Below are 26256 nucleotides of genomic sequence, written 5' to 3' on the forward strand. Positions count from 1 at the left end.
TCTACAATAACAATATCGTGAAGAAAAATAGGGGCAGCTAGGTAACACAGTAGATAGAGCTTCTAGTCTGGAGTTGGGAAGACCTGGGTTCAAATCTGACCTATGGCACTTCCTAGCTGTGTGATCCTGGGCAAGTCACTTAACCCCTTTTGCCTAGCCCTTGCTGCTTTTCTTAGAGCTGTTACTATTACAGAAATGAAGGGTTTTTTTTTAAATACCTTTAAAAAACATGAGAACTCTGATCAATGACAAATGACAAATCACGATTTTAGAAGACCAAGACTGAATCATGTCACCTACTTCCTGTCATTGAGGCAATGGACCCAAAATCAAAAGTCACACAGGAATTTTTGGTCATGATCAGTGTGGGAGTTTACTTTGCTTCATGCATGGCTGTTGTCATAGTTTTTCTTTTTTTTGCCATATGACCCTGGACAAGTCACTTATCCCTAACTGCCTACCCTTACCAATATTCTGCCTTGGAACCAATACTTAGTATTGCTTCTAAGACAGAAGGTAAAGGTTAAATTTTTTCAATTTTAATAGTTTTATTTTTCTTTGTTTTTTAAATTATTATTGTTTATGGAGAAAAGAACATGAGAAGAAAAAATGAATGCTTATTCATTGAAAATAATTAATTTTTAAAGAATTTAACAAAGTAAGGAAAAGTGAAAACCCAAGGGTATCTCCATGACTTAACTCATGAGGTTGTGGTAAGGAAAGAAAATTGTAAATCTCAAAGGATTTCCTCAATGTAAGTTATTATTTGGGGGAAGTACTGTTGGGTCTACACCCCTGGATGGAAGAGGCCACAACCACAGAGAGCTGGCTCTCAATCAATCAGAGAGATTTCCCCTCCCAGTCCTGGGAAAGTTTTTGTCTATGTTGTTGTGTCAACTGAATCCAATTCTTTGCAACTCCATTTGGGATTTTCTTGGTAGAGAGACTGAGAGGTCTGCCATTTTCTTCTTCAGCTTATTTTACAGATGAGGAAACTGAGTCAAACAGAGTTAAGTGACTTTCCCAGGGTCACACAGCTAATAAGTGTCTGAAGCCGTGTTCCTGAGTCCAGGCCAGCTTTCTATCCACTGTAGCACCTAGCTGCCTTTTTATCTATACCTCTATCCATATATTCCAGATGGGGAGTTCCTAGAAGATGAGAATGATGTTTTTTTTCCCCTCTGGGAAACTCCACAGACTGGGAAGACCTAAGTTCAAATACAGCCTTGAACACTTCCTAGTTGTGTGACCCAAGGCAAGTCACTTAACCTCTGTTTGACTCAGTTTTCTCAATTGTAAAATGGGAATTATAATAGTACCTTCCTCCCAGGATTATTGTAAAGATCAAACGAAATAATACCTGAAACGTGTTTAGTCTAGTGCCTGGCACATAGTCAGTGCTATCGAAATGTTAGTAATTATATTTATCAATAAATGAGATATTTATAAAGTATTTAGTAGCATACCTGGCTCATAGTTGGTGCTTAATAAATAGTTGTTCCCTTTCCCACCTCCCCTACACACAGGAGACACTCAACAATAGAACTGCTAGTTTCCTTCCTTCTCTGGAATTCTTTTAGAATCTCATAGAATTTTTTTTTTAATTAAACTCTTAACTTCTGTCTTAGAATTAATACTGTGCATTGACTGGTTCCAAGTCAGAGAAGGGGTCAGGGCTAGGCAATGACTTGTCCAGGGTCTGATGCCAAATTTGAGAATCTCATAGAATCTTATAGGTATTCTTCTATAAGTCATAAAGAAAAGCACAAGCTTCCAACTCTGTTTCCCTGGAAGGGCTGAAACGATTGCCTGAAACAGGCAGATGAGCAAAGGTAAAAGTAACTACATTTAGGTTCAAAAAATCAATTGCACAAATTTAGAATGGGGAAGCTATCGTGTGATCCAAGTCCTTATGAAGAAGGTCTCCATTGACTCTCCAGCTCAGTGTGGGCCAATAGTGTGATGTAGATACTCAAAAAAGTGGTGATCTGATCTTGGGTTCTATTAATAGAAGTCTAATGTCCAGGGAGGGAAAGGAGCATCCCCACTGTCCTATCATGCCAGTTCTGACATTTGCTGACTATCGAAGGGTAAGCAAGTCACTTAACCTAAGCTGCTATTCCCATTTATAAAATGGAAATAAAAATATTTGCTCCCCTCTTCCTTCTCCAAGGATGCTTGTAGGAAGAGTGTCACTCCCTACTCCCTGTACCCTGCTTCTCCAGCCAAACTCAATGACTCAGGGTTCCCCAAATTTGGCCTACACTCATCCACCCCCAAGCCTTTGTTCTCACTGTTCCTAGAATGCTCTCCCTTCTCATTTCAGTCTGTCCAAATCTTTCTCCGATGCCACAATGTCCCCAGAGCCCCCTTCCCCATTCTCTCAACTGGAAATGGCCCTGACAGCTTCTCCCCTCCTTTACCGCAGGCTGGGTCCCACGGCTCACCCCTGCCTGCCTCTAGGAAAAAAAATCACGGTGGTAGTTGGCTAATATCAGTAAGAAACATGGGAGAACACAAATTATGAATGAGGAGGTGGAGGCAGCATTCCCCTGCCCCAGGCACCAGCGTGCCACCTTCTCATGTTTCTCACAGCTGGCACTAGACGCTGATTTCCCAGTAACTAAAGGTCGGTAGGCTTGAACTATGTGGCCTGCTCCCCTACCAGGAGATGGGTACCCCAGCTGGTACTGCCAGCCTCCTGCTGGCTCCAGTCAGCTGGACCCTCCTCCCCACCCACAGCCACCCACCCTGCGTGTCCTGGGGCCCAAGCGACCACCAGCCAGGGCATCTGAGTCTGCACAGGAGGCTGCCTCCACCCCCTACTCCTTCCTGTTCCTTCCTCTCCCCACAACTCCCCCCACCCCACTTAACAGATTGCAGCAAGCAAGATGGTACAAATTTATAGCTCAACTCACCAAAAATAACAAGAGATCTATCAAAGGCAGTTTGCGTGAAATTAACAGGCGCCCAGACCCTCTTGTCAAACTCGAGCTCAGCGTCGAGGCGGGCGGGCCCAGGCGCCGATGCCGCTCTATCACTCGCCCCCCGCTTCTCCGCCCCCCTCTCCTCCCGCCACGGCTGCGCTCCATATCCCATCTCTCTTCTCCCTGCCAGGCCGCCCCTCCCCTCCCTCTGGCCGCCTCTCCAAGGCCTCCTCGTCCTGGGCTGCCCCCCTCCAGCCTGGCGCTTGGCAGGGCAGCTGCGGACAGGCCAGGACCCTCGCTCCTCACTTGGCTGGGCTGCAGCTGCTCAGACCAAGGGGCTCCCAGCCTTTACCTTGGGCCTGTCCCCCCCTCCTCCAGGCTGCAGGCTCTGGCAGAAGGGACAGTGGGGGATAAACATTACCTAGCTACCAGCTTCCAGCTCCAGGGCAGTTACAGTGCAAAGAGCACTAAATTCACAAGGCCTTGGCTTGCAGGTTAGCCCTGTGACTCCAGGCGAGACGTCTCTTTTGCCCTCTAGCCTCAGTTTCCTTCTCTGTAAAAGGGAGGTATGTCTGTGGGGGGAGCAGAGGGAGGAGGGATCGCTAAGGTCCCTGCCAGCTCCAGGTCCTATAATTCCTATGACCAAACTCACAGCTGCCCTGACCTGGCATCTACTGGCCAGAACATCAGGACGTGGAGCCGTTCCCAGGAAGCTGGTGCTGAGGCAGAGTTGGTACCAGAGCGAGTCTTGTCCAGCACATGCACATACACTCCCACAGTACCATACAGTCATCACAAATGAGGGTCTCCTATGGACCCCAGACTCTACCACCACCCCCAACCCAATCTCCTGGGGTCAAGGAAATCCTGCCCAGCCTCCGTCCCTCCCTCCTCCCTTCCTTCTTTCCTCCCATCTTTCCTTCCCTTTTTCCTTCCTTCCTTCTTTCCTTCCCTCCTTCCTTCTTTCTTTCTTTCCTTCCTTCCCTCCTTCCTTCCTTCCTTCCTTACTCCCTTCCTTCCTTCCTTACTCCCTTCCTTCTTTCCTTCCCTCCTTCCTTCTTTCTTTCTTTCCTTCCTTCCCTCCTTCTTTCCTTCCATCTCTCTCAAGCCAGGTACATCCCTGTCCCTCTTTCCAAGGCACGAGAGCCCTGGAAACAAAGAGAGGGAGACAAAGGGAAGGAGAACGTCAGTGGGCTGGGAGGTAGAGGAAGGGGTCGGAGTCTCTCCCCTCCCGCTTCCTCCCAGCTCCCGGGCCAAGTGTAGGAAAGCGGAGTTGGCTCTCTGCTCCCTGCCCGCCCGCCTTCTCTCTCCCATCCCCACGTATTCCTGATCGCAATCTGTCCACTGCAAAACGCCAGCCCGTCTCCCTGCTGCCGATACAGCCATCCAGCTGGCCTGGCATAGAGGGGGTGGGGGAAGGAGTGTGGGAGAGGCCAAACACTTGGCACGGGTGGCACTGCCATGTGGGCGCGGTCCTCTCCAGGCCCTGGCGGTGGCACTGGCCCCAGAGACACTCCCTGCCACGGAGAACAAACCACGCCGAGCGCCCACCATCCCTGCTAATTGGCACTCATCTGTCCGATGATGGTCCTGGGCAGCGGAGGAGGTAGCAGAAGGGAAAACTGCCTCCCCCTGTACCCAGGGGCCTCCGCGTGCTATAGTCACTGGCGTGCCCTCCTGGAGCGCAAGGCTGCCTACGGGCCTGTCTCCTCCTCGAGAGCGAAGCCAGATCTTCCCGGGCCCGTGACGGCCACCTGCGCTTCTCCCCAGAGACTCACCTTCCCGGGCAACCTCTAAGAAATGCCACGTGGCCGAGGAATGATTTGGAGCAGGCACAGGGTAGGGCGATGCCAAGGCTGAAGAGGGTCATTCCAGCCATGCCACAAGATACAGCTCGTGATCTTAACTGTCAGAGGTGACTGGCGACCCAGAGACCCGCTTAGCATCGGGTCTGCTCCCCCGGCCCGGGTCCTGGCCCCGAATCTGTACTCTCCGTGTCGTTAGCCCTCAAAGCCGCAGGCCCTCTCATGGCCGAGCGGCAGAGGCCAGGCCTTCCAGGGTCCTCCGTTCCCCTGCCCCCAAGGTTTCCTGGCTCTCAAAGTCACCAGGGCGACGGACCAAGTCCTGCTTCCGGCTCCACGACAACCCGCCATCCCCTGGCACGGTGCCCCGGATGGCACAGCGCCTGGATGGTGCCCGCCTGTGTGGGCAGAGCCTCTCTCCCCGACCGCTGCGCAGACCGAGGGGAAAGCCAGACAGGAATACCTTTCTCGTCAAGTGGAAGGGAAACTGAGGAGGGGGGCTCCTCCCCATCATCTCCCCACCCGCCTCTGTGCCTCCATCCCCAAAGCCCCGTGCGTGCACCTAGCCGTGTGCCCTGGAGGACGCAGGGAGGATAATAAAACCACTGAATATACGGCCCCACTCTCCTTGGTTATGTTCAACAAAGAAACGAAATTCAATTTCCTCTAGAAGGCACTAAATCTGAGGTTCCAGCCCCCAGCCCTCCCCGGGTTTCCTGCTCACAGGAAGCATCTCTAACTTGCCTGGCGTTGCCCCTGCCTCCTTGATCTGGGCCAGGCACGGCGGTGCAGGGTGCCAGGACCTGGCACTGTTACCCAGCAGCCAGGGGGCTGGGGGGTCCCTGGAGCGCTGCCCCCATGCGATGGGGGATGGGAGGGGCAGTAGAGAGGCCGAGGAGGCCCCACACTTCCTCCATTCTGGAGTGGGGGCACAGAGAGGTGAATCGGAAACTCGGAAGCTCCCTCCCCGTCCCAGGTCAGGGCAGGCGGGGATCACAGCAATCCCTTTACCTCTGAGATGCCAGATAAGATTTTTGTTTTAAGCCTTCCCTTCCCTTCTGTCTTAGAATCAATGCTAAATATTGGCTCCAAGGCAGAAGAGCAGTAAGGGCTGGGCATTGGAGGTTAAGTGACTTGTCCAGGGTCACACAGCTAGGAAGTGTCTGAGGTCCCATTGGAACCCAGGACTTCCCATCTCTAGGCCTGGCTCTCTCTCCACTGAGTCACCCAGCTGCCCCCCAAGATAGGTTTTAAATAATTTTCTATATAGGATCCTGAGCCCTGGAGGGGTATTTTCTGCCAAGAAATAGAAGAAAGTGAGGTTCACGGGCTTTGGAAGAGGCCATCTGTCCAACCCCCATGTTTTACAGAGGAAGAAACAAAAGCCCAGCAACAGGGAGGGAACTGCCTACGGTCTCATGAACAGAACTGGAGGCTGGAAGCCAGGGGTCCCGACTCTCGGGCTCTCTTTGCCAGGCGGAGGGACGGAGAAGAGAAAGGAAGGCAGCACCAGCCCTGGACCTGGGGATCCTGGCGGGGGCACCGAACACAAAGGCTGCCAGGAAAACCTAAGGGCTCGGGCTGGAGAGAGCCACGGAGAGGGACATGCCCTGCACACCAATCACGGCTTGTCTCTTCCCTTCACTTCCTGCTGATCCCTCGTAAAAGGCTTAGTCAAGGCTGCCTCGGGGACCGGGGACAATTCACAGGAGCAGAGAAGCCTGGAGAAAGAAAGGGAAGGGAGGGGAGGAGAGGGGGTGCCCGCAGCAAAGCCCTGACTCAGCAACCCAGAGCTAGCTGCTGCTCAAGGTCTCTGCACTGGGGCAGCAGGATGCCTGGGTCCCCCAGCTAGAGGAGGGCCCCTGCCTGGAGACCCTTTGGAGCAGGGGTGATGTTCTGATCTTTGGGAGGTCCTGGCGGCACCCCTGGGCCCCCAAAATGCCTTGGGACTCATATATACGTGGGTATGCCTATCCTCACCCCCTCCTCCTTCCTGTCAGACATCAGCCCAGAGATGAAAAAGGGGGGAGGAAGGCAGTACGGCTGACTCCCCCAAGGCCTGGGCCCCCACCACCCAAGGGGGCTCTTCTCCGTTTCAGCAGAGGAGTTTGGAAAGCTCAGAACAAGGGAGTCAGCAGAAACCTCTGGAGACAGGCAGGAGAGATGCTCCCGGGGCCAGAGGTGCTGGTGCCAGTCAGCAAAAAGCAGAGAGGGGTCAGCCCTCACCCCAAGCCCGGGCCTGCCCTCCTGAGAGCTGGGCATTCAGAGGGAGAGGCCTGGTTCCACTGAGCCCCCAGAGGGCACCAGGAGGGCCTGGGACCCGGGGCTCTGGCGCATTCCACTCTGCTGCCCTTATTTCTAACTTCTCTCATTTCTCTCCAGGCCCTTTCATCCTGGATGCCTCCGTTTCCCCCCATTTCTGTCCTTCCCTCGTCAGGCTGCCAGCTCCTCTGCCTTTCTCACCTTTCTGTGGCCCAATGCACCCCCGTCTCTTCTCGGCCTCTATCTTGGTCTTCCTACTCTGGCCAGATCTGTTCCCAGTCCCTCTAGTCTCATCTCCCCTCCCTCTCCTTTTGTCCCACCACCTCCTGCTCCTGGCAGCCTGTGTCCCACCCCTTCTCTCCATTCCCCAGTGTCCCCCTTCCTCTGAGCCCTAGTCTCCCCCATTCTTCTCTCCACATACCCTAGTCTCCCCTTTACCTGCCTCAGCCTCCCCTGCATCTATTCCTCAGCATCCCCCTTCTTCTATGCCCTAGTCTCCCCCATTCTTCTCTCCATGTACCCTAGTCTCCCCTTTACCTGCCTCAGCCTCCCCTGCATCTATTCCTCAGTGTCCCCCCCTCTTCTATGCCCCAGTCTCCCCCCATTCTTCTCTCCACATACCCTAGTCTCCCCTTTACCTGCCTCAGCCTCCCCTGCATCTATTCCTCAGTGTCCCCCCCTCTTCTATGCCCCAGTCTCCCCCCATTCTTCTCCCCACATACCCTAGTCTCCCCTTTACCTGCCTCAGCCTCCCCTGCATCTATTCCTCAGTGTCCCCCTCTTCTATGCCCCAGTCTCCCCCCATTCTTCTCTCCACATACCCTAGTCTCCCCTTTACCTGCCTCAGCCTCCCCTGCATCTATTCCTCAGTGTCCCCCTCTTCTATGCCCCAGTCTCCCCCATTCTTCTCTCCACGTACCCTAGTCTCCCCTTTACCTGCCTCAGCCTCCCCTGCATCTATTCCTCAGCATCCCCCTTCTTCTATGCCCTAGTCTCCCCCATTCTTCTCCCCACGTACCCTAGTCTCCCCTTTACCTGCCTCAGTCTCCCCATCTATTCCTCAGCATTCCTCTTCTTCTATGCCCCAGTCTCCCCCCATTCTTCTCTCCACATACCCTAGTCTCCCCTTTACCTGCCTCAGCCTCCCCTGCATCTATTCCTCAGCATTCCTCTTCTTCTATGCCCCAGTCTCCCCCCATTCTTCTCCCCACGTACCCTAGTCTCCCCTTTACCTGCCTCAGCCTCCCCTGCATCTATTCCTCAGCATTCCTCTTCTTCTATGCCCCAGTCTCCCCCCATTCTTCTCTCCATGTACCCTAGTCTCCCCTTTACCTGCCTCAGCCTCCCCTGCATCTATTCCTCAGCATCCCCCTTCTTCTATGCCCCAGTCTCCCCCCATTCTTCTCCCCACGTACCCTAGTCTCCCCTTTACCTGCCTCAGCCTCCCCTGCATCTATTCCTCAGTGTCCCCCTCTTCTATGCCCCAGTCTCCCCCATTCTTCTCTCCACGTACCCTAGTCTCCCCTTTACCTGCCTCAGCCTCCCCTGCATCTATTCCTCAGCATCCCCCTTCTTCTATGCCCTAGTCTCCCCCATTCTTCTCCCCACGTACCCTAGTCTCCCCTTTACCTGCCTCAGTCTCCCCATCTATTCCTCAGCATTCCTCTTCTTCTATGCCCCAGTCTCCCCCCATTCTTCTCTCCACATACCCTAGTCTCCCCTTTACCTGCCTCAGCCTCCCCTGCATCTATTCCTCAGTGTCCCCCCCTCTTCTATGCCCCAGTCTCCCCCCATTCTTCTCCCCACGTACCCTAGTCTCCCCTTTACCTGCCTCAGCCTCCCCTGCATCTATTCCTCAGCATTCCTCTTCTTCTATGCCCCAGTCTCCCCCCATTCTTCTCTCCATGTACCCTAGTCTCCCCTTTACCTGCCTCAGCCTCCCCTGCATCTATTCCTCAGCATCCCCCTTCTTCTATGCCCCAGTCTCCCCCCATTCTTCTCCCCACGTACCCTAGTCTCCCCTTTACCTGCCTCAGCCTCCCCTGCATCTATTCCTCAGCATTCCTCTTCTTCTATGCCCCAGTCTCCCCCCATTCTTCTCCCCACGTACCCTAGTCTCCCCTTTACCTGCCTCAGTCTCCCCATCTATTCCTCAGTGTCCCCCCTCTTCTATGCCCCAGTCTCCCCCCATTCTTCTCTCCACATACCCTAGTCTCCCCTTTACCTGCCTCAGCCTCCCCTGCATCTATTCCTCAGCGTCCCCCTCTTCTATGCCCCAGTCTCCCCCCATTCTTCTCTCCACGTACCCTAGTCTCCCCTTTACCTGTCTCAGTCTCCCCCTCCTCTGAACCCCAATCCCCCCGCCACTCCTCTCTCTAAGCCCCAGGCTCCTCCCATACACATCTCTCTACGTGCCTCAGTTTCTCTCTAGTCCCTTCTCTGTTCCTGGATCGTTCCTGCTCCCTCCGTTTCCAGGCAGAGTCAGGGGCAGCCGCTAGCCCCTTTGGCCCCGGGAGCGGCTGGCACACGCGGCAGAGCCGGAGCCCCGGCCCGCGGGGGCTGGAGGCGCACTCACCATATCTTATCTCGGGTGGGAAGAGGTCATTGCTGCCGCCCGCATGGAGGTCGGCCTCCCCCGGCGGGCTCGCCGGCACCAGGGCATTGGAGAGGGTCTGGCTGGGGGGCGGGGGCGGCGCGGTGGCCGGGGGGGCGGGGGGCGCAGCCTCCTCCCCCTGGCAGCTGCAGCCCGGCTGGGAAATGCCGCAGGCCCGGCCCGCGGCCCGCCCGCACTCCTGGCCCCAGCGGCAGAGCACCCCGCAGGTGAACTGGCTCGAGTTGTTGTTGTTGATGAGCAACACCTCCACGAAGCGGAACTCCAGGGCCGAGGGCGCCAGCAGGCGGGGGGCCTCCCAGGGCTCGGCCGTCAGGCAGAGCTGGACGAAGTTCTTGTCGAAGTGAAGGAAGGTGAAGGGGCTGGAGCCCTGGCACAGCTCCAGGCCGCCGCCCACCTCGTCCTCCTCCGGCCGCGCCTGCCCCTGCGCGGGCTCCTGCTCCTGCTCCTGCTCCGGGGCCGGGCGGAGGCAGCTGAAGTTGGCCAGGTAGTGGTCCAAGGGCAGCAGCCTGGGCGAGAAGTGGGCGCACACCTGGTCCTGGCGGTTGAAACGCAGGTACAGCGAGTACTTGGTGGGGTCCGGGTTCTCCAGGGTCCAGGAGCAGCCCGACGCGATGGTGGGGAAGAGGTCCTGCAGGGAGAAGGCCCCGTAGAGGACTCCCGAGGCCAAGGCCGAGCAGGCGCTGGGGGCAGGGTCGAAGGCCGCGGAGAGGCGCAGAGACAGAATCGCAGACAGTAAGAGGGGACAGGCCGGGGTCATCCTATGTCACTTGCCCTGCGACAGAGGAGAGGGACGAGGTCAGTGGGTCAGGGTCACGGCTGCCCCACCCCCGCCCCATCCAATAGAGCCTTCTTTTCTCCCTTCCCCTCCACCTTAGGCAGAGGAGTGGTCAGGGCTAGGCAATGGGGGTCAAGTGACTCACCCAGGGTCACCCAGCTAGGAAAGGTCTGGGGCCAGATGTGAACCCAGGACCTCCCGTCTCTAGGCCTGGCTCTCCATCCACTCAGTCACCCAGTTGCCCTTTCTTACTCTTCCTCCAGCTCAGCGCTCTCCCCACCCTGAGATGTCTCCTCCCTGGAGCCGTTCCCTGCATCAGGGAGTCCCCGGCCCCAACCACCGTTTCAGACTCAGACGTGCCCCTGGACCTTCTGGACTCCTCCACCTTCCCCATCCATCCGGTGCCCCTTTACCCACTCTGCACCCCCTATCGGATGTCTGTCTGTCTGGATCTCCAGTCTTAGCTTCGAGTTAACAAGAAACCAACGCTTTATCTAGCCGGCTGCCAAGAGTCTTCCCCAGACTGGCCACGTTGCTCCTCGGCTCAAGAATCCTCAGAGGCTCCCTAGTGTCCCCCGTAAAAAGCTCAGACGCCTCTGTCTGGCAGCCCCTGATGGTCACGAGCCCGCACTCTGGACAAATTGGCTTCTTCCTTGGCCCGGAGGCCGCGGAGCCGAGGTAGCAACACCTGGCTTTAGCCCCGAAGGCCTGTGCGACTGTCAGGAAGTCACTGTCTCTCCGGGAGAGTCACCGTCCTCGCACTGTCTCCCTCACAGGCCACTGACAAAAACCTCAAATGGGGGCAGCTCGGCGAACTGAGACACAGGCCTAGAAGAGACATCCTGGGTGCAAACAGGGTCTCGGATACTCCTGAGCGAGTCGCTTCACCCCCACTGCCTAGACCCTTGCCGCTGCTCTTCTGTCTAGGCACCAACACTTGTATCAGTCTAAGATGGAAGGTAAGGGTTGAAATAATAATGATTATAGGAAGAGCCTCACGTGCCTGAGAGAGGTGACCCGTTATTAGGGACGCCACAGACAGCTAGCTGGCTCCGTGGACAGAGGCCAGGCCCAGAATCAGGAAGACCTGAGTTCAAATTTGGGCTGAGATATTTCCTAGCTCTGTGACGCTACACAAAGTCACTTCACCCTGTTGGCCTCAGTTTCCTCATCTGTCAAATGAGCTGGAGAAGTCAATGGCAAACCACTCCAGTACCTTTGCCAACAAACCCCCACATGGGGTCACGGACAGTCAGATACGACTGAAACAAATGAGCAACAAATTGCACGGAGTCAGAAACTTGAGACCCAGAGAGAACCAGGCAGCTGGCCTTAGTCACCCAGCCCAGGTCCAATGATGTCGAAGGTTCTTTCTAGCTCTGATTCTAATGGTCCCATGCGTGGCCTACTATGTACCAGGCATAATTCTAGGAACTGAGGATATAAAGAACAACAAAAAAAAGTTCCTGTCCTCATGGAGCTTATACTTAGCTGGTGCTGGGCCTAGAGTCAAGAAGACCTACGTTCCAATCAAATTCAGATATTGACTAGTCATGTGACCCTGAGCAAGTCACTTAACTGTTGTTTGTCTCAGTTTCCTCATCAGATAAAAGGGGGGAGGGGATAATCATAGCACTTATCTCCCAGGATTGTAACAGATTCAAACAAGAAATTAGGTGTAAAATGCTTAGCACAGTGCCTGGCACACAGTAGGCACCTAATCAAATAGACTGGATCAAATTATTCAGTGAGGACCAAATGAGATTATAAAGCTCTTAGCACAGTGCCCGGCACACAGTAGGTGCTTAATCACTATAGACTGGATCAGATTGTTCAATGAGGACCAAATGAGATCATTATAAAGCCCTTAGCACAGTGCCTGGCACACAGTAGGTGCTTAATCACTATAGACTGGATCAGATTGTTCAATGAGGACCAAATGAGATCATTATAAAGCCCTTAGCACAGTGCCTGGCACACAGTAGGTGTTTAATCACTATAGACTGGATCAGATTGTTCAATGAGGACCAAATGAGATCATTATAAAGCCCTTAGCACAGTGCCTGGCACACAGTAGGTGCTTAATCACTATAGACTGGATCAGATTGTTCAATGAGGACCAAATGAGATCATTATAAAGCCCTTAGCACAGTGCCTGGCACACAGTAGGCACTTAATCAAATAGACTGGATCAAATTATTCAGTGAAGATCAATGAGATTATAAAGCTCTTAGCACAGTGCCTGGCACACGATAGATGCTATATAAATTCCAGTTGTCATTATTATTATTATTATTGTTGTTGTTGTTGTGATGATGATGATGATGAGAAAGCAACCCTGTAGCAAGTATAAAATTAGAATCCACCGCTCTGATGGATCGCTGTTCCCGTGCATGTGGGCATCCCCTCTAGTCAATCCATGCCTGCCCACTCCGTGTGATCCTCAGAAGCTTGCCGCAGAGGGTTCAGCCAAGCCCCTGGGCACCTTCTGGACTTGTCTTGCCACTACCTGAGCAGCACCCGTTCTGTCTGCCAAGCAGCCTTGCTGTCATCAGGTGATCAGCCCATTTTTTTTTCCACTCCTACATTTCTTTGATGACACCCTTCATCTCTTTGTCAAGAGAATCCCTCTCCATCCCTCAAAAGGCCACTTCGCTGCGCCCTCTCGGGGAGCCTTGTTTCCTGTGATTCTCCCCCGGCCCGCCGACGGCACTCCTCTTGGACCTTCGGATCCCCCTTTGGAGGAATACTGCGTCACCCCTGCTGCCGCTCGTCTCCCTGTGCTAGGCGCGCTCCATGAGGGTCCAGTCATCCTTAGCCCTGCACTTCCCCGGAGGCTGACCTCAGGAATGTTTATAAAATAGAATCCTCCCCCCGCTAACAAATATTTTTTAAAAACATTTATCTTCTGTCTTAGAAACTAGACAAGTATCAGTTCCAAGACAGAAAAGCGGGAAGGGCCGGGCAATGGGGGTTAAGTGACTTGCCCAGGGTCCCACTGCTAGGAAGTGTTGCAGACCAAATTTGAATCCAGGACCCTCCCATCTTCATGTCTGGTTCTCTATCCACTGAACCACCAACTGTCCCTTGCTAATGAACTTTTTTTTTAAACCCTTACCTTCCTTTACTGTGTATTGGTTCCAAGGCAGAAGACCAGTAAAGGCTAAGCAATTGAGGTTAAGTGACTTGTCCAGGGCTCCTCAGCTGGAAAAGGTGTGAGGTCATCTTTGAACCCAGGGCTTCTGGTCTCTAGGCTGGCTCTCAACCCAATGAACTACCTAGCTGCCCTTTGCTAATGAACTTTTAATGGTTACTTACTGCAGGTAGCTCCCACATACACTGGATAGAATGCAGCAGAGTCCAAATCCAGCCTTCTACCCCATGGGAGACCCTGGGCCAAGTCACTTAACCTCCATCTACCTTAGTTTCCTTCTGTAAAATGGGGATAATAAAAGGTACCTATTTCAATGAGATAATCTATATCAATCGCTCTGCAAACCTTCAATTGCTACATAAATTTTGGCTGATGATGCACATTATCTTATCAGAGACTCACAATAACCTCAGAAGGTAGATAGATCCTGCATTTTATAGATGGAAGAACTAAGGGAGGTTCAAAGAATTGGATTTGCCAAAAGGTTATACAGCAAGGAGGCATCCAAGTTAGAATTCTACTCAAGCCTCTCCTGTCCCCAAACCCGGCGCTTTTTCCACTACATCCAAGGCCCCACGGTTGCCCCCCTTCCTCTGGCCTGGAAACAAGGCCACCCAAGAATACCCATCCTTCAGGGCCCCGCACAAGCCCATCCTCCCCCAGGAAGCTGTCCCTAACATCTCCAGCCTTCATCGGTTCCCCCTTCCACCCCACTGGATTCCTACAGCATTTGTAGCCTGTACTACACAATTTACCACTTAATTATAGACTGTCTTGTACTACTCTATAATTGCTTTATGCGTGTGAGTCTCCTCTCCCCAAATAGACTGTAAGACCAAGGACCGTATCCTATGCTTCCCTAGCCCTGAAGCACCAAGCACCCAGTTACTTGCATAGTAGGTGCTCAAATACCCGTTTAGTCGATCGATTATCGTCTGTCCCTCCCCAGAAGGGCAGGTGCTGATGCTCTAATACAGATACTCTGGCACTGGTACCCACATCCACATCCAAATGGCAAAGGAACAGAAAAACTGAAGCTGGGTGTGAGTGAACAGCAGCTTCAGAGGACCCAGAAGCAGGAGGATGGAAGGGACTCAGTTCCCCTGAGGTCAGGCCAGGCCAGAGCCAAGGCCATGACAAACTTCCATAGTGGCTCCCCTACCTCTCCCCAGGGACAACATCTCTGTCCCACAGCTGCAAAACAGGAGACCTGCACTCAGGGAGAGGTCAGGCGACCCCTCTCATGTCCAGGCTGAATCACTGTAGACAAGTGCCTTCCTGCCTCGGGGCCTCAGTTTCTGGCTTTGTGCAATAAGGATAATCACGGGCTCTCTGGGTTATAGACCGAAAGCTGGAAGGGTCTTCAGAGGCCAAGTCCAACTCTCTTGATTTACAGATGAGGAAAATGAGGACTAAGGAAATGAAACCATTTATCCAAGGCCACTCAGGTACTAAGCATCAGAGGCAAGGCTTGAACTCAGGCTACAGAATCACAAATTTTTTGAGTTTGGAGAGATCTCAGGAGTTATCCTTATGTGAAAAAATCATGACCACAGGCCTAGAGACAGGAGGTCCTGGGTTCAAATCTGATCTCATACACTTCCTAGTTGTATGACCCAGGGTAAGTCACTTAACCTCAATTGCCTAGCCTTAACCACTCTTCTGTCTTGGAACCAATACTTAGTGTTGATTCTAAGACAGAAGGAGAGAGGTGAGAGAGAGAGAGAAGGAGGGAGGAAGGAAGGAAAGAAGGAAAGAAGGAAAGAAGGAAAGAAGGAAAGAAGGAAAGAAAGAAAGAAAGAAAGAAAGAAAGAAAGAAAGAAAGAAAGAAAGAAAGAAAGAAAGAAAGAAAGAAAGAAAGAAAGAAAGAAAGAAAGAGAGAGAGAGAGAGAAAGAGAGAAAGAGAGAGTGAGAGAGTGAGAGAGAAAGAGAGAGAGAGAGAGAGAGAGAGAGAGAGAGAGAGAGAGAGAGAGAGAGAGAGAGAGAGAGAGAGAAAGGAAGGAAGGAAGGAAGGAAGGAAGGAAGGAAGGAAGGAAGGAAGGAAGGAAGGAAGGAAGGAAGGAAGGAAGGAAGGAAGGAAGGAAGGAAGGAAGGAAGGAAGGAAGGAAGGAAGGAAGGAAGGAAGGAAGGAAGGAAGGAAGGAAGGAAGGAAGGAAGGAAGGAAGGAAGGAAGGAAGGAAGGAAGGAAGGAAGGAAGGATTTTACAGTGGGCTCTATGAACAGCCAAGGCCAGTTTGAGCCCAGTTCTGCATCCCTTAGTAAGCTATGCCTAGCACCTGTAAGACAACATTATAGCAGGCAATGTCATGGTTTGATCCAAAGAGACAGCACCATATTTGGGGAGCCAGGAACCCCAGCTCTCACTGACCCAGCTGCTTTTGGGCCATGTGCCTCCTCCCCTCCTGGGGGCCAGTTTCTCTATCAGGAAAATAAGGGGGTTGGCCCAGATGACCTTCCGAGTCTCCTCCAGCTCTAAAGACAAGATTTGAGATCACAAGCCCATCCCTGCCCCCACACAGACATAAGCCGGTGGTCAGGAGGGTTAACTCTAAACCAGGCTCATTAATAAATGATTCTGTGTGGGGCTACTCAGTGGGTCTGATTCCTCAAGCCTCCCATTTGCGGCTAGGCTGAGGACTGCAGGCAGATGTGCTCCCACCTTGGATCCCTGCAGGATGCCAGCCTTAAGCAAGCTGACAATTAGCTTCAGAAATTGACGTGTAAATAGAAGGGTGGGTGAGGTACTCGCTAATTGTTCTTCTCCCCGGAGTTTCTGCCGAGATACCCCCTTCTTCCTTACCTTGGGCCAGGCTGATGAGAGAGTCAAAGCCCAAAGCCACTAGGCCGGGATGGGGTCACCCATGTTATCGACAAGCTAAGGGTCCTCTGTCCCAGCGCCCTGGGTACCCTGAAACTCAAACGCTGGATCCGTAACTCCCAGCCCCCAAATCCACCATGCTCTGTCTCGGGCCTCAGGCACCCCCCCAAATCCGTGTGGAAGATGCTCTACCACCCCCAAATATGCAACTCCCCGATAGGACACACACTATCCGCTGAGCCCCACACTCTAAACCTGTCTCCAAATTAAACGAAGCCCCACAAATCATCACCCCAGCAGCCACTTACTACATTAGACAGAAGCAGACCCTGAGGTCCTCCCCATCTAAGAGACTGCACGTTCCTGCCATTTTACCCACAGAGTGAGCACGCCTGCACCCAAAGCCAGCCCTGACCTCACATACTAGAGCCCTAACCTGGTCCGGATGGACTTCCCAGTACCACCTGGACTCTGACAGGCCGTACTGAAACCCCAGACGCATCTCCAGACCTTTAGAAGGCTGGCCTCGAATCCCACCGAGCCCCAGGCACACACAACAGGCTTTCAGCGCATCTCGTCTCCCCGACCCGGAGGAGAGGGTGTGGGTGCCTCTGGGGATCCCCAGGCACCTAGGCTGCCTCCCACAATGCATTTCAAAGCTGGACAGGGGCCTGCACTTGCCCCCTAGCCCCCTCCCAATTCCAGAGACAGGGGCCTGAGCTTGCTGAGCCCCAGCCCAGCCTTCGCAAGGTGCCAGGCTTGCAGTCAGGCACTGGGTAAATAGCTGATGAGTGACGTCCGATCCCCCCACTGCCCCCAATTATTTTTAAGCAGGTTGCAAAATTCAGGCTGCGGCTCCCAGGCTCAGCAGAGGAAAAAAGAGACAGAAGAGGGGGGAGGGAGGGAGGGAAGAAAGGCAAAAGAGAGAGAGGGAGGGAAGAACGAGGGAGGCAGCATTATGACAAGATCTCCCCTGCCCCCACGGAGAGCAGGGTGCAGGAGAAGCTCCCCCCAGCTCCTGCCTCCCTCCCCGACTCACACATATACATGCCCACAGACACCCATATCCTTGTCCCCACACAGGCTCGCTCCAGGGTTTCTGCGGGATGCAGCGTAGAAATGGAGCAGGCAGAGGAGGTTTGGGGCCCCGAGTAAGATTCCTTCCTCCCTCCCATGTGTTCCTATGGGGGGCGGGCAGACAGCCGGAGCAGAGCTAGGGAGGGCATGGGCCGATGATGGATAATTGATCAGCCCTGCAAGCTCTCATTAGCCATGCCTTTTCTTGTGGGCCACAGGAGGTTCCCAACACATCGGGCAGCCCCCACAGGCAGCCAGTCAACCCAGTCTGGGTGGGGGGAGGCAGAGAGGGGAGAGGAGAAAGATGAAGGAAGGGGAGAGAGGCGAGGGAAAGGGCTCTCTGTTGCCACCCTTGCCCCCCAAGTCTGCATTTCCCCTGTGGTCTCTCTTAAATGGGAGACCAGCAGAATAAATGCATCCTCTTCTTTTCTTTTCTTTTCTTTTAACCCTTTAGGTCTTTAAAGCCTGGGTCAATAAGTCCTTGGTCTGATCCTGCCCAAAATTCTGCTCTGGGTAAATCAGGGAGCTCTTTGAGGAATCTTCAACCCAGATTCGTTCCAGGACCCCATGCCCCCACGGACGCTCTTCCCTCCCACTGAGTCCTTGCCAGGGAGAGAGGATGGCTGGTGCCAGTCACTCAACAAGCATTTCCTATTTACCAGAGAAAAAGCCAAGTTCCTGCCCTCAGGCAGCTCACAGGAGGGAGAGAACACTCACATCTCCAGAGATACAAGGAGACACAACTGAAGTTGAGGGGGAAAGGCCTCCCATCCAGAGCCAGGCATCCCATGAGTCTTGAAGGGAGACAGACCCTGAGTCCAGAGACTATTCCAGGCAGGGGAGGCAGTGGTTACAAAGGCCCACAGATGGGATATGTGTATAGAACTGCAGACAGGCCAATGTGGCTGGACCATAGAGTGCACAGAGATCAGTTCTCATCATCATAATAATGATAATAATAATAATAGGTTTGAGGTGGACTGAGAGCCCAGCCTAGAGACTTTTAGAGATCCTGGGTTCAAATCTGGCCTCAGATACTTCCTAGCTGTGTGACCCTGGGCAAGTCACTTAACCCCCATTGCCTAGCCCTTACCTCTCTTCTGCCTTGGAATCAATACACAGTATTGATTCCAAGACAGAAGAGAAGAGTTTTATTTTTAAAATAATAATAGTAGTAGTAGTAGTATGGAGTCTACTATGTGCCAGGCACTGTGCTTAGGATTTTACAAACACATTATCTCATTTGATCTTCATAACAACGCTTCAAGGTAGGTACTTTTCTTATCCCCATTCTACAATTCAGGAATCTGAGGCAAACAGAGGTTAAGGCAAGATTTGAATTCAGATCTTCCTGACTCCAGGTTCTGCAGCTCTCTACACTGTCCCACCTGGCTGCCTGGTTGGTGAAAGTGTCAGGTTGCAAAGGGCTTCCCTGGCCTAAGAGAATAATTTCCATTTGCTCCTAAATGTAATAGGGAGCCACTGGAGTTTACTGAGGTAGGGAGGAGAGGCTGGATGGCATGGGCAGCTCTGTACTTTAGGAAAATCACTTTGATGCTGATTAGAAAGTGGATTATTGGCATGTAGAGAGGGTGAAGTAAGGAGACTCATCAGGAAGCTATTGAAACGGTCCAGGGGATGAGCATCTGGGCGGGAGCAAGATGCCAAAGATGGTATGGGGATGTGCAACGAGATCGGGCAGTTGAGTGGCGAAGTGGGGTGAATAAAAGGGAGGCCAGGAGGCCGATGCCGAGGGCCTGGGTGACTGGGAGGGTGCTGGAGCTCTTGACAACAGAAGGAGGGTGAGTTCTAGTCAGGACACCTTGAGTTTGGGATGCCAGGGAGGCGGCCCTTCGGAAATGGCAACAGGCACTTGGTGATGCAGGACTAGAGCGCAGGAGGGACACTAGGACTGAATATATAGATCTGTGTTGAGTCATCTTGGTCAAAGGAAATGATTAAACCCAGGGGAGGTGATAAGATCAAGTAAGTGAACAGAGAAAGGCCAGAGCCTTGGGTTACATCACCCGTGGGTGGACATGACATGCAGATGGCACCAAGTTTCTATGTATGGAAACCCCATGGGTGGGGAAGGGGCATGCCCCCCTCTGAGAGCCAGCCTGGGGTCCGTCAGAGTCCTGATGCCTCTTGGAAGTCAAACCATCCCATGAGGGCTTCCTTTCAGAAAGCTCTCCATCTCCTATCAGAGGCGGTGTCCATCCCTTTTATTGATCTCAGCCCCTACAGCCCACTCTCCCCTCATCCTGGGGAGTATGAGGAGGGCCAAGCAAATACACTGGTCTCCTCCTTCGATGCCCCGAACCCTAGGATGGCTCTGCAACCACGTCTTAGCAGGAAGCAGGTTCACCTGTTAGAAAGATGAATAGGGAATCATGGGGGAAAGATCTGCCTTCAGAGCCTCGCTTTGTCATTTGGCGAGCCTGTGTGGACTCAGTTTCTTCATCTGTAAAAATGGCACATTGAGATCTCCAAGTTCCCTTTCAGTGAAACCCTAGAAGGACCCCACACTCCTGGCCGTAAATTTTGTTCTCCCCCTCCAGTCAGAGTCGGCCAAAGGACCAGCCCTCCTGAATAACTGCCCTGGTCCCGACCTCAGGGAACTCTGCTCTCCTGGACACCAAAGGCTCAGCTCTAAGTTCCTCCTTTCTTTAACTGTCCATCTCTCCTCTCCTCCATGTACCCCTCTATGTCTCCATTTTTCTTTCCTATTGATTCCAACCCATATTGTTGTTCAGTCATGTCTGACTCATCAGGACCCTATGGAGTTGTCCATGGGGTTTTCTTGGCAGAGATACTGGAGTGATTTGCCATTTCCTTCTCCAGTGTGTCCCCATTTTACAGATGAGAAACCAGGGCAAACAGAGGTTCAGTGACTTGCCCAGGATCATAAAACTAGTGTCTGAGAGGCCAGATTTGAACTCAAATCTTCCTGACTCCAGACTAGTGCTCTATCCACTGCACCACCTCACTGCCCCTTCACTCTGGCCCTCCTAATTTTCCCTCCTTCCTAAAGCTACCTCTTCCTTGAAACCTCTCCAGGTATATAATTTCCCATTCACTCCACAAGAGAAGAATTCACCCAACCCTTCTGATGCTCAATCTATTCCTCTGTAAAATGGGGACACTCTTCCTTGCACTACCAAAATTTGCTGGGTCGTGGCAAGGGGAAACAATAGTAAATGGAAGTGTGAAAGGGGCCTTAAAGAGCATCTTGGTTTACTCTCTCATTCTATAGAGGGGAAAATTGATGCCCAAAAGAAGAGAAGGGAATTTCCCAGGCTTACAGAGCTGGTTACTGGCAGAGTCAGGTCTGAAACCCTAGGTCTCTTGAAACTAAGCCCAGGACTCTCTCCACTGTGATGAGGCATAGCCTAGCCTGGGAGGAACTGGCTGCTACAGAATATAGAACAAGTTTCTTCCCTGGAGATCTCGGCTGAGGCAACAGGCTCGTTACAATGGGTGGAATGGCCTCAGCACAGAGGGAAGAGGTGGGTCAAGTCAGTCAGCAACCATCTATTAAAAGTCTATTATGGGGGACAGCTGGGTGGCTCAGTGGATTGAGAGCCAGGCCTAGAGATGGGAGGTCCTGGATTCAAATCTGGCCTCAGATACTTCCCAGCTGTGTGTCCCTGGGCAAGTCACTTGACCCTCATTGCCTAGCCCTTACCACTCTTCTGTCTTAGAACCAATACACAATATTGATTCTAAGGCAGAAGGTAAGGGTTTAATTAAAAATAAAATTTTAATAAAAATTTTAAAAGTCTATTATGTGCCAGGCAATGAGGATGAGATAAAGGTGTAAGATATTCCCTGCCCTCAAGGAGCTCACAGTCTAACAGGGAATAGCAAGCAAAGATGTACTTAGAAGTTTATATATATATATATGTTTACATATATACATTTGTATGTGTATATAGATACATTGGCATATGTGTGTATGTGATAAATAAGAAGTAAATAAGAAAAAGAAGGTGCTAAAATTAAAAGGGGCTCTTGAAGAAGATGGGATTTTGTTGTTCAATCTTTTCAGTTGTATCTGATTCTTTGTGACCCCATTTGAGGTTTTCTTGGCAAAGACTCCAGAAAGGCTTGCCATTTCCTTCTCCAGCTTATTTTACAGATAAGGGAACTGAGGCAAACGGGGTTAAGTGACTTGCTTAGGGTCACACAGCTAGTAAGTGGTTGAGGCCAGATTTGAACTCAGGAAGAGCCTGACGTTCTATCCAATGCACCACCTAGCTGGGATTTTAATTGGTACTTAAAGGAAGCCAGGGAGGTCAGTAGGTGGGGAGGAGGAAAAGCTTTCTAAGCATGGGGGAACAGCCAAAGAGAATGTCCTGAGCTGGAAGGGAGGATGGAGTATCTTGTTCATGGAACAGCCCGAGAGGCCAAGTAAGCACTCAGCAGGGACTGAGATCTAAGAGGAGATGATATTGAGGCCATTCTTCTGCTGGGTCTTGTCCTGGGTCGCCCACCTTGTGAACTCAAATCAGACAGAGGTCCCCTACTTCTCTAGATCCTTAATGAAGGCAATCGAGGTGGTACTGATGGGCTTATGGGAAAACGAGTCTCCCAGGATTCCGCCCCTCTTTTGGGAGGTTCCAGTCTGATCTGATAAGCATTTAAGCATCTACTCTTGGTCATGTTACCTGTATGCTAGGGATAAGAGGTAGAAGATAAAAAGAAAAGCATCTCCTGCTCTGAAAAAGATTCCATTCTACTGGGCAGGAAAAGAATTATCTAGTGATTTTAAAGGGTCTCCCCTTCTTTGAAGAGTTGGGGGGTTACTGCAGAATATCGTGAATACGATCAGACTTGGCTGAAATTTACATTTGTTTTGCTGGGCTAATTCATCTCTTTTATTCTTTGTTATAAAGGATGGCCATATGGGGAGGGGAAGGAGGAAGGATGCTTTTGGAAATGGTGGTGCTGTGCTGGGTGTGTCTGTGTGTGTGTGTGTGTTAGATAGCAACAAAAATTAGGGTTTTTTAAAGTGAGGAGAGGGAGATTTGGAACAACTGACTAGAGTGGAAGGTTTTGAGCACTGAATTGAGCATTGGATGCAGCTAGGGAATTTAGAAGGTAAAAGCAGAAAAGGCATCTTTGACGGGCACCTGTGCAAAAGCAAAATGGGGGACAGGGTGTAATGATGAGTTTAGTGAAGAGCAAGCAGACCAGTGCAGCTGGAATGAAGAGCAGATGAAAGGGGGCAGCCAGGTAGCTCAGTGGACTGAAAGCCAGTCCTGGGTTCAAACCTGATTTCAGACACTTCCTGGTTCTCCGATCCCAAGCAAGTCACTTATCCCCACTTGCCTAGCTTTTCTTACCACTCTTCTGCCTTGGAACCAATATGTAGTACAGATTCCAAGGCAGAAGGTAAGGTTTTAAAATTTTAAAAAACACACATTTTTTTTTAAAGGAGTGGATGAAGGGGGCTAGCAGGAAATAAGCCTAGAAAATGGACTGAAGTTGGGTTGTAAATGGTTTAAAATGCCAAACTGAGGACTGAGTATTTTATTCTCAAGGCTATCGGGGGTCGTGATAGGTTCTGGGGGCCCCACCTAGTCAGAACCTGACCGACACAAAATCAAAAACGATCATGCCTAGAATCTCAATTACCCAGCATCCCCTGTGCCACTGGTGACCGCTCCGAGGCCCTGATCCCAAGGCTCGCCCAGTCCCCAAGTAAAGAGAGGAGGTGACGAGTATGTGGACTCCCTGTGGGAGCTTAGCTAAGTAATTTCTAATCCTTCCAAGCCTCAATGTCCTCCTCCTCCGTATCAGTCAATTGACAAATATCTAGTGTCTTCTGCTGGACGCTGGAGCTAGAACAGTGAAGGGGAGACGGCATCTGCCCTATAAAATGAGGAGGGCAGATTACACGGTTTCCAAAGAACCTTCAAGCCCCGACTCCCTGGCATCAATCAGTTCCTGAAAGCCAGGAACCATGCGTCAGTGGGCATCTGCCTGGCCCTCTCCTCATTCCCACAGCAACTAGCCTCCTCTCCCCCTTGGCCAGGGCCTCGGAGGCAACTGTGAAGTGGCCCCCATCCCTCTTGGGCCCCAGAAGCAATCCTGGAAAGGGGCGGATGAGTGCTAGGCTTAGCAGGGAAATCGGGGCCCAGAGGCAGGTGAGTGATGGAAAGGAGGGGCGCCTCTAGTTGTGGCTTCGTTCATTTGGGCTGGACGAGGGCAGAAAGCCTGGAGCCCCTCCTAGGCGCATTGAGTGGGTAGCCCTTCCTGAGCCTATGTGCTGGAGAGCATGGGAGCATCTCTCTGTACAATGCGGGCTGGTGTTGGGTGGGCTGGGAAGGCTCTGCCAGGGCCTGACGGAGGATATGAAGGGAGACGCAGCGGGAAGAACGTCCACACCGTTTACCAACCTGGCAGTTCTAATTTGCCCAGCCGTCACTCATGCTCGGCCTCCCAAGCAGTCCATTAGAAGAAGGGTCTTCCCACCTAGCTTGGCCTGGGTATGCCCAGTGGGATGGGACCCAGGCATGCCCAGCTACCAGCTTCTTAATGCCCAGTGTGGGACGGGACAAGGAGCTACTTGTAGGGTCCAGTGCAGGTGGCAGGTCATAAGCTGGCAGTTGGGCATGCCTGGGTCCCATCTCCAAACACATTCTGCAAGCCATGTGGCCCCAGCAGGCGTGGACCCAGGAAGGAAACCAGGAACGCCAGGTCCCTTCCCTTCCCCCCAGTGACCAGAGCAATCGTTTTGGAGATCCAAACTCCTAGCCTCCCCCCCTGCTTTCCCCTGTTGGCAGCTCTCCACCCTAATTCATTCTTAAGGACAAGATCCCAGAGTGGTACTGGGGGAAATGTCCTGCAGTCAATCTCTGGGCTCTGCCACTAACTTGCTGTATGACCTTGAATAAGTCCCTTGTCCTCTCCAGGCCTCGGGTTCCCCATGAATAAAACGGGGAAGTTAAATGATCTCAAAAACCCAATCTTATATAACTGTCCAGGAGTGAGGGAATAGGTGGTGGCTTGGAGGCAGACAGCCCCAGGAATTCTGTCTGCTCCCAACAGAGCCAGATCAAGATTGCATTTCCTCCCTGACCATCCCAGCCCTGGCTCTCAGCTCCCTCTCCTTTGGGCTCTTCTGGGAGCCCCTAGATAATCCCTGAGGTGTTCTGCAGGAATGGTGCCCACCCCGCCCCCGGGCACGGCCAAAGGTCACTAAGGAGCACAGGACAGAGATGCTCCTGGGATGAGCAAGATGCCCTGGCCAAGCACCTCCTGCCTGCCTGCCCCTCTTCCCAAAGCTCCTGGATATGTTTGGGTGGGGGGTTTCCTCCTCTCTCTGGGTGACTGGGGGAGTAGGGAAAGGAAGAGGGAGGAGAATGAGGCTTTTATCTTCCCCACACACACACACACACACAGCCCAGGGAACAGAAGGAGGCAAAGGGAGAAAGGGATGAGAATCCTAGAGAGGGAAGAGCCCAGCACATCACCAGGGGCACCAGGTGGTGCCTGGGTACCGAGCCAGCCTGGAGGAGGCCGGGGAAGGGGGCGGTGACTCGCCCACCCCATCTCCCCAGAACTTTGCAACAGCCGTTGTTGCTTCGTGAACAAATGAGAAGAAACCTTTTGTTCTTCTACCCTGGCGGGGAGGGAAGGGTGGCCTGGAAATCGGCTTCCTCAGCATCCCTCCTCACCCTCCAGCCCCACTCCAGGGGGAGAGAGGGTCCTTGAGCCCCGATTTCCCCGTCACTGTGGCAGCGGGCAGGGGCTGCTTTCAGGCTTGTGGCTGCTCTGCTTATCACCTGACCCAGGCCTCTGCCTACCTCCCCCCAGACAAATCGCCACGCAGGGATGGGAGGATACAACAGCCCCCATTCTAGCCCTGGACCTGGCAGGAACAGTCATTCCTCAGAGGCCTCTGGGGGGCTGGCAAAGGTTCAGATCCTGCTCTGTCCTACGGTAGGCTCCGGCACCGGCTGGGTTGTTACAACGCCTGTCCCTTCCAGGGAGGTCCTTGAGATTCAAGGCTTCTCGGGCTCTCCCCCTTCTCCCCCACCAAGCCAAACCCCATCCCCAGGAAGCCAGGGGGAGCACTCGGGCCATTCCCAGCCCCTTCGGCACAGCAGGCTTCATCACTCCGAAGTCCTTCCCTCCATCCTGCTCAGCTCCTTTAGAAATCACTCCTGGATGCCGACTAGGCATGACCCCCTTCTCCCAGGCAGGGTGATGGGGCCCTGGGAGCGACCAGTCACATAGTTAAAAAGACTAATGCCCCTGGAAAGAGTTCTCTTATCTCAGCTCTTGGGCTGAAGATCTCTAAGCACTTAGCCCAAAACGCAGGGCCCCTCTACACACACATGCACTGGCATGGACACTGAAGAGACCAAGGTCCAGATTGTGGGGCCATTCCTACGTGGGGCAAGAAAAGATCTCAGGGGTCCCAGATCCACCTGGGGAGGGGGGATAAGGAGCTGCCCATCCAGGGGGCTCCTCGTGCCCCTCTACCAGTCCCAGCCATGGCTCAACCTAGGACTATCAAGAAAGATGGGGCAAATGCTCTGAGAATCAGAGGGTGTTTAGAAATGGCTCTCAACGGCAATAAGGGGGTTTGTCTCTGCCCTCCCCCAGACCAGATAGACAGGATCCCAGACACCAGACAAGCAGAACAAGGCCCTCTTTGGGGGGAAATCCCAGCTGGGATCTGGTGCACCACCAGCCCTGTCTCCAAGCTCACCCTTCCCCACCTAAAAGACCTGGGGGAGGGAAGGGCAGGAAACCCAGTGAAGGGTCTCCGGCCCCCTCCCAATGAGCCCTGTTTCCATTCCCCTTCTCTAGG

At 52.7% G+C, this 26256-nt stretch overlaps 1 protein-coding gene across 14 annotated transcripts in view; it reads right to left on the reverse strand.

Annotated features, from left to right (window-relative positions):
• Window positions 1-26256, reverse strand: part of ADGRB2 (adhesion G protein-coupled receptor B2) — an 81287-nt gene that overhangs the window by 53312 nt on the left and 1719 nt on the right. For 11 of the 14 annotated variants that reach the window (XM_056795243.1, XM_056795247.1, XM_056795246.1 and 8 more), the window contains exon 2: window positions 9567-10377. In XM_056795243.1, coding sequence (XP_056651221.1) covers window positions 9567-10362 — 796 coding nt within the window. In that variant the 5' untranslated portion in view covers window positions 10363-10377. Of the gene's footprint in view, window positions 1-4705; window positions 5176-9566; window positions 10378-26256 lie in introns of those variants that run through there. The other 3 variants (XM_056795255.1, XM_056795253.1, XM_056795254.1) reach the window with 3 other exon arrangements.

The sequence above is a fragment of the Monodelphis domestica genome, chromosome 4 (assembly GCF_027887165.1).
Source record: "Monodelphis domestica isolate mMonDom1 chromosome 4, mMonDom1.pri, whole genome shotgun sequence".
NCBI classification, from domain to species: domain Eukaryota; kingdom Metazoa; phylum Chordata; class Mammalia; order Didelphimorphia; family Didelphidae; genus Monodelphis; species Monodelphis domestica.